Below are 8,405 nucleotides of genomic sequence, written 5' to 3'. Positions count from 1 at the left end.
ACAAGGAGTATAGGGTTAGGGTTATTCAGATCTGTTAATATCCACAAACCAGGGAACACTGTGTTAGTGATGCCTTTTTGATGAACACCTACATAAATACCTATTCATATTCACAGTGAAAAACAAACAAATCTCATATGCTTTTTCATAAGATGCAAAGCTGGAGTTTTGTAAGCACAAGCATTCCCCCCACCCTCCAGATATTTAAGATGTTTGACTAGTTTGAGAAGCTAGTGCCAAATCTTTTGACAATTAAATGGATCGATACACCAATAATCTACCCAGACAGTGCTTTGCATCACTGTTTCTTACATTTGTCATTTTTCCCTAGGAGTATTCATTCACAAATCTACTGTGCAAGACAGTATCAAATACATTACAACACGGGGGCTGTGCAAACCATATTTTAAATGTGTACTTTTATTCAACATAACACAATACCACATTTAGATTGTGGTGGTGTTTTTATATTTGTCAAAAATGAACGATTTGCACTAGCAGAATATCAGAGGTTGGTCATTCCTGGTTAAAATTAAACAGTTAGAAATATGACTTGCTACAAAGAAAAAAAAAACAAGTGATATCTGAAAGGTTCTTAAAGGAATGCTCTAGGTATTTTCCTGGTTAAAATAAACAATAAAGCCGTGTTAACCATGTTTGTAATACAAGACGTTGTACATTTATTTGAGAGTTGTGTTCACTGCATGGTAGCACTCATGATCCGTACACAAATACACACAGGATGACTGCCGTGAAAAAAAAAAAAAAAATACAACCGTTCGTTTCAAATAATCTATTGCTATCTTCAGTAACATTTAGAGTCTAGACAACATTTCTCTTCAGTTTAAAAACACACTTTACCTTCATAAGGCTCTATTCCCAATATAAGGCTGCTTTATAAAACTACAAACTAAGTGGCAAACAGGTTAATTCAAGATGTCTTATGATTGGGAGGTTATAAAAATTACAGTGTGTAGTTGGAGTTCCCTCATTCTACACATCTGGCAGGCTGGCTAATGTTCTGCAAGGCAAAAAAAAAAAAAAAAAAAAAAAACTAAATTGTTGGTCAGAAAGATTGCTAAGGGAACTGGCATTTCGTAGTCTGCCCTCCAGATCCACGTGGAGAGAAACTGGAATTGCTAACAGTGTAACCCAATAAAGACTCTGCAGGTGAACTACAGGCAACCTTAAGCTGTAATACATTCTCGTACCTCTCAACAGGCCAACCCAAGGTTTTGGTGAAGGGTGCACTCACTGACCATCATCTTATTTTTGAAAACTGCACTTGGACATGACCAAAATTGTGCTATGGAATATCTTAGGCATTCTTATAAGACTACATCTGCCCAAGTATTTGGAATGTCTCATCACGTTTTCTATTTCCAAGAGTATAGTTATTAATTCTGTTTACTTTACAGATTTCAGACCACAGTAATTACTGCTTGCTCTACAGTAGCAGCCACAACCCTGAAGCTATTGCACACAACCCTGAAGCTGTAACAAGATTGTCTGACACTGCACTGGCAACTTTTGTGAGCTTTGGGGCATGCAATTATGCTGGGGACCTGTGTTATTGTATATAAAAAAAAAAACAACAAAACAAAAACACACAAAAACAGTGCTTGATTTATAAACAATTACTTGTAATAACCTAAAAAAAATGACAAAACCATATTTGCCACAAAACAAGGTAGCAAGACAACATTGCTTTTTTCACACATTACCCTGAACTAGAATGCTCTGTGACATTTCTCTGAAAAAAGCACTGGAAAGGGATCATCTCTGCTCTATATACAAAGACCTCTCAGCTTCTTAAGCATGCTTAAACTGCTAGCTTTGCAAGCAAGGTCCCTTCCATAGCTGTTCTGTTTATTTTATTATTTTTTTGTTTAAGGTTAGGTCAATGTACTCATGGTAGTTAAACCGACAATACTTCATTGACAGTGCAAAATTGTTATCATCATGAATTCGTGAACTATCAGCTCCGCATCCAAGCGCGCAGGAAGGGTGATTTCAGATGTGACCATTTTGCTTGTTTGCCAAAGGAGATGGGACGTCAGGAGCCATTCGTAGTTGAGTTCTGCCCCCTCCATCAGTATAGCCGTTTCTCGTAACTGTGGAGACAGAGTACAGGAGGATGGAACTAAGAAATAAGCTTTAAAAAAAAAAAAAAAAAAAAAGGAATTAAAAAGCTTATTTTTTTGTTGCATGCTACATTTTTTTACAGGAATATTACTACTACACACACACACACACACACACACACACACACACACACACCTTAAAATCACGTTTACATGGAGAAAAATTTATCGTGGCCTTACACAGATTTCTTTTTTCTAGTCAATGTTGTATTTATGGTCATGGATGGTGTCCCCAATTGCTTTGACCACTGCAAAATGCTCCCTAGCCATTACCAATCTCTGCCTTTTTTTAAATTCTTTTTCATGTCACTGTAAATGAAGATTCTGAAAGACTGTAAAATTGCTTTTGGTGAAGATGATCCGCTTCTTACAAAAAAAAAAAAAAAAACCCAAACCCACAGCGTAAGGAAAGCCACTTTGTTTGAAGATCAGTTTTGTGATCCGTAACCCCCTCCTTGATTTCAGACTATGCATAAAGCCCTTGTGACGAGCATTAGATGAAAAATTCTTTCAATAGAGAGGCAACTTCTTGGTCCATTATTCAGCATTATATTCCAGCTCTTTTAAATGACTGGGGTCACGGCTGTGGAATTGTATAGTTTGCAGATCATATGGCTTTATTAGTGAATAGAATTTTTTGACAACCGGTTTCAGGGACATTTTGAAATACAGACACGACCCACAATAAGAGGAAGGCCCAGTACAGTGCCTAGAAGGTGGCTAATGTACTATTACTGAGAATGGTTGCTCTACAGAATTAACAAATTGACTGGTTTACTTACATGGCACAAAAGAATATCTATGATGAATGCATGAGTAAAAAAAAGAAAAAGACGACATTTGATGTCTAATCATTAGCATTTTTTTTAAATCCATCCACCAACATTAGTGATCATGGCAAAAAACAAAATATCACAAATGTTTTATTTTTATTTTATTTATTTATTTTTTTAAATACATACATTAAGTATTGGGGCTGTATGCCATTAGTATTAGGAGACGGATGTATGCATTGTAATGTAATTTTGAACTCCAATATAATCCTGTGGATGTCTTCATAAATAAATCATACAATAAATGAGCATTCTTGCAAACAAAATCAATTTATGATGGGCAAAATATCCAAAATGGGAATCCTTCAATTTCAAACCAAAATGCAAACTATGTTCGAAAAAGTATGCCTTCACCTGCTAAACACCTGCTTAAAATGTGTACAGAATATTAAAATAATTGTTTATGATTCTACTTAAACCAGACCAAATTTATAAATAATTTGACAGAATTGCAGCACCTGTTATGGGAGAGTTAGAATACAGTACTCGAGTATTCAAATACACAAAATAAAACCATGGGGTTACTTTTATGATTAAAAGTATAATATTATATATTATATTTTTAATCATAAAAGTACTCCCATGGTTTTCAGGTCACACAAAAATACTGTACTTCATCTGGTGTTTTAGTTTGTGTTTTTAGGCTTGTAGTTGTGTTTTTTACCCTAAAAAATAAGCACTATATCTCATTCATGATTATGCTAATTACAGTGCAATTAAATGTTGTATTCTGGGTGAAACAGCATACACATTATTAGGTCTGGTCTCAAAGGTTTAGCAAAACAATTATTATTATATTATTATTTATTATTATTATTATTATATTATCATCATCATGTCACTTTTTGAAAATTAGGTCTGGTCTTATAAATACTTTATGAAACAAAATTTTACAAAAAATGTGTATACACCTAATAAATATGTCCTGCATCTTAAGGGAGCAAGTATTCCCTTTTTATAAACACACCACAAGCAGTTGGTTCTCCATTGAATGTAATAAATGCCACGGACAACTTAAACACGCTAATAAAAAAGGGTGTCCTAAAAATATATTGACTAGTAAAGCTTAGTTCGCCTCAAAACAGCCTTCAATAACACTGTACTTACCAATTATTAAACAACTGTTTATCAAAAATGTCAGTGCTAAATTGGGGTCTGTCAAACAAGCCATTAAATGAAAGAAATATACAATAAGCAAAGAACCTTTCCCGTTAAACACAAACCCAAATCAGCAAGACCAACCTAACTGAAGCACCTCAGGGATATCACATTTTCACTGAACCCAAAATGGTAATTAGGTCAGTTTTGAAGAAACTCACATGGAAATTAGCTGAAACAGAATTGTTATCCGATTAGTTTGACAAATCAGATGACGTACAGAGATTGATTAAGCAAATTCAGAAAATTTTAAAATTTAGCCTCAAGTAATTACACATTGGGGATTATAGTATGATGGACTAATGGACAGGCTTTGTTTTCATAGATGTACTGTACGCCACAAGCTGTCACTTACGAATGGAGCCCGTGGATTCCTCCCTCTACTTGAGCAGACATGGTTCTCTTCTCAAATTTCAGCTCTCCTGAATACATCATGGAACTGTAACAAACACAGGCTTTAGCTATGATTTGAGGAATCAGTTGGTCATCCTATTTCAGAACAAATACGTCTAACCGGTTTACTTTACAATCTGCTTGTTTTTTTATGCATTTGTTTTTCTAAATGAAGATATAATTCAATTTGTAATGCAAGCTCCCCAGCTCTGTATAAAACTTTAAAAAACACAAACATTTAACTTTATAGCACACAAAGGCATTTTGTAAGTAACATACAGGACTCAAAGTGCAAAAAAGAAACAAATAGTATAAACCTTTAACCATACCGTAGAATAGACAGGCTCTTAGCCCCAATGTCCTGACAGCCATGCTGGATTCCAGCGATCAGGTATGGGACAAACTTGTGAATGGACCCCTTGTCCTGGACGGACCCAGACACTCCCTGAGCAACTTTCACTTTGTCCCCCTCACTGCACAATGAGAAAGAAGTCATTGTTTATCCAGCGTTGGTGTTTAAAAAATAAATAACATTATATATATATATATACACACACATACACACACACACATATATATATACATATTATATATATATATTCTACACACACACAAAAGTTTGTGAACCCCAACGATAAATATAGAAATTCTATAGTTTTACCAGGATAGCCTTCTTGAATCAAAACCAAAAATCAAAAATCTTTTCTTAAATATCCAATAGGGTTTATATTAACCAATTCCATGTCTTTTGAAACAAAATGATGTATGAAATTAGACAAAACAATGAATAATTAAGATTGAGGTATGTGAAAAAGTAAGTAAACCCTTGGTTTTATCAGCTCAATTAAGGGGATAATTAGAATCGGGTTGTAACAGGGAGATATCTGTGCTGACTCTGCTGGCGTGTTCACGGGCTGCAGGAAGAGGGCGGCAGTCGTCCAACAACCGCCTGTGAGTCATGGCAGTGAAACGGGGAGGTGGGAAAGTGGCTGTGTGGACTTTCCCCCTCTCTGAATGGCTGAGAGGCGTGTCTTGGGAGATTGTTAGCCCTATAAATTAATGCTCTGTTGTTTCCTCAGATCTGCCCTGTTAAACGCGCCGAGAGTGCGGAACCGCTGGTCAACGACCGAGAACCAGTGGGAGAGAAAGAAACGGATTTTCAGAGCGAGACATTGAGGGCGGGGAACTCTTGGGCAGACCCCCGATTAGTATATCAGAGCAGGCTAGTGAGCCGGCAGTGTAGGACGGTGATCCGGGTCGCACGGGCAGCAGCGACCGGAATATAGCTGCAAAGTGCAGCCCCTTTTCTTTGTAGTTTTTGTTACTGTTTTATTTAACCTGTTTCTTTGTGCCTTCTGTTTTGAATTATTGTTTCGAAGCACCTGCAAGGGCGCCGGTATTGTGTACCATCGCTTGGCATGCCATACAAGCAGATCTACAAAAGAAGGGCTGCAGAAGAAGAAATTCTATGTTTTAGAATGGACTAGTCAAAGTCCGGACCTAAACCCCATCAGGGACCTGAAGCGAGCTGTCCATGCAAGGAAGCCCTCAAACGTCACTGTGTTGAAGCAGTTCTGTAAGGAGGAATGGGCCAAAATTCCTCAAAACCGATGTGAGAGACTGGCCAACAGTTACAGGAAACGCTTAACTGAAGTCATTGCTGTCAAGGGGTGCCACCAATTACTGAATCAAAAGGGTCACATACATTTTCACACATGGATATTGAATGTTGAATCATCTGGGATAAATAAATGTTGAAAAAGTCTCATATTTTTGTATCATTTGTTTAATCACGTTATCTTTATTATTAGGACTTCGATTAAGATCTAACAACATTTTAGGCCTGAAATATGTGAAAATCCTAAGGGGTTCACAAACTTTTTTCTTGGCACTAATATCTATCTATATATATATATATATATATATATATATATATATATATATATATATATATAATATTATATGGACTTTATATATATGACCGACATGATAATATCATTGTAACGTCTGCTGGCTTACCTGAAATATCGTTTCTGGCTGCTACTGTTTTTCTCCATTGCATCAAGGGAACCCATCCCACGATATTTCTTTAGTCTCACACCATCAGAGAAGAAGTACTCTCCTGGTGCCTCTGTGGTAGCTGCCAGTAGTGATCCCATCATCACTGGTAAAAGGAAAGAGCCAATTATTACCAGGGCACAGCCAGGGGCAGCAAAAAGCACAAGAACCAGGACAGCACCTGTACCTTCATTGGTCTTTTTCTTTTTTGGGGATTCATTATCGAAGTACTTGGTTAAAAGAAATTGTTGACGAAGAAACAAATTACAACTACATACAAAAAAAAAAAATGTTTTAAGTTAGAGTGTGGTGAAACAAAACGAAGCACACAGATCCAGCTTCTGTGAACACCATGAATACCTGTAGAAGCTCCAAGTGCAAGAGCCTTCGCTACATGTCCCACGGTCTGAATACCACCATCTGCAACCACAGGGACCCCAAAACGACGGGCATACTCGGCTACTTTATACACTGCTGTACCTTGGGGTCGGCCACAAGCCATAACTAAAATTGAACAAACAATATTGAAATCAAGGGAACTGGAATGTAAAACAGAACTTAATTCAAACATTTACTGTTATTTCATAATGCTGCCTGCCTTTAACCTTGTGTTTTCCAAAAACAGGCAATACATTTAAAAAAAAAAAAAAAAAAAGACAAAGTTTAAAAAGGCATTTTAAAAAATAGACAAGGGTATACTTTTAAAAGGATGTTTTGTGCTTCAGGACAAGAGCCATTGCAAAAACCTTTTCTTCTACGCATTTTAAAGCTACATGGGATGTTTGACCAACCACATATTTTCAGAGCCATACTCCAAGTCTAACACCATTATAAGTGCCACCGTCAAAAGATACTCACCTTCCTGAGTGATGCAAATGGAGCCACACCCCATTCCAACTCTGAGAGCATCCACACCTGCATCTATTAGATTTTTAGCCTGTGCTGCAGTTACCACTGCAAGCAGAGAAGATATAAACTGAATTTAAAAGGCAACCTAGTTTGTTTGTGTTCTTTGTTTCAGGGGAACAAACACTTTCATTATTCCTCTCAAAACACCACCTAGTGGACAAGCATATGTTATTTCCTTATAAAATTTAAAAATATATTTAAAAAACGATTGAGCATGACAGAGGACTAGATGTACCGATATTTCTTATATTTAATTACTGCAGTTCATATAAAATTAAAATAAATACAAAATCATGCAAGTAGGAATGTTGCATGTGTGTGTGGGGGAGATCAGGTTAATATATTTGAATATAAAAAGCACCACAATGATATGGAAAGAGAAAGGTTTAGGTTTGGCATATGCTTTGAAAAATATTGCCAGTAACTCACCATTCCCTCCGACGACCTGAAGTTCAGGGTATTTTTGTTTGATGTAATGAATCATGTTAATCTGATAAACTGAATTGCCCTGCGATGAGTCCTGGAAAAATGAGAACATAAAATTAGGGGGGTGAACCAAAGTATTTCATAAAACAGCTACCTTGAATCCAAAAGGAGAAGACCTGCTCTATCTCGCACCAAGACTGCATGCTTTTAACAGAGCTGCTTCAGATTCACATCGGCGTCTGTTCATAATGTCTCACCTGTTTTAAAACTAACACGGTGAAAAGCCAAAAAGGGAGCAATGAAGAAACATTTGGTCAATAAGCTATCTGCAAAAGGTTCCTGTTGAAAAGACTGTTTAATAAAATTAGTGTTTTTCTGAATAATCCAGGAGCCAGATCCGAGTATTTTAGGTTTTGTTTTCCAGCATGATCTATTTTATCTAGTATCAAAAGAAAACTCAACATTAAAAAGGAAAAATAATGGA

At 36.4% G+C, this 8,405-nt stretch overlaps 1 protein-coding gene across 3 annotated transcripts in view; it reads right to left on the bottom strand.

Annotated features, from left to right (window-relative positions):
• Positions 1 to 402: 402 nt before the first annotated feature.
• The window catches only part of LOC121318183 (inosine-5'-monophosphate dehydrogenase 1a-like), a 32,820-nt gene continuing 24,817 nt past the window's right edge, over positions 403 to 8,405 (bottom strand). For all 3 annotated transcript variants that reach the window (XM_041254591.1, XM_041254592.1, XM_041254593.1), the window contains 7 exons: positions 7,925 to 8,015; positions 7,445 to 7,540; positions 6,947 to 7,090; positions 6,548 to 6,692; positions 4,858 to 5,001; positions 4,491 to 4,574; positions 403 to 2,114 (listed from right to left, as the gene is read on the bottom strand). In XM_041254591.1, the coding sequence (XP_041110525.1) occupies positions 2,093 to 2,114; positions 4,491 to 4,574; positions 4,858 to 5,001; positions 6,548 to 6,692; positions 6,947 to 7,090; positions 7,445 to 7,540; positions 7,925 to 8,015 (726 nt within the window). In that variant the 3' untranslated portion in view covers positions 403 to 2,092. The remainder of the gene's footprint in view (positions 2,115 to 4,490; positions 4,575 to 4,857; positions 5,002 to 6,547; positions 6,693 to 6,946; positions 7,091 to 7,444; positions 7,541 to 7,924; positions 8,016 to 8,405) is intronic.

Source organism: Polyodon spathula, chromosome 7, assembly GCF_017654505.1.
Source record: "Polyodon spathula isolate WHYD16114869_AA chromosome 7, ASM1765450v1, whole genome shotgun sequence".
NCBI classification, from domain to species: Eukaryota; Metazoa; Chordata; class Actinopteri; order Acipenseriformes; family Polyodontidae; genus Polyodon; species Polyodon spathula.
Note: the sequence above shows the minus strand (reverse complement) of the source record. Positions and strands in the feature narration are given on the sequence as shown.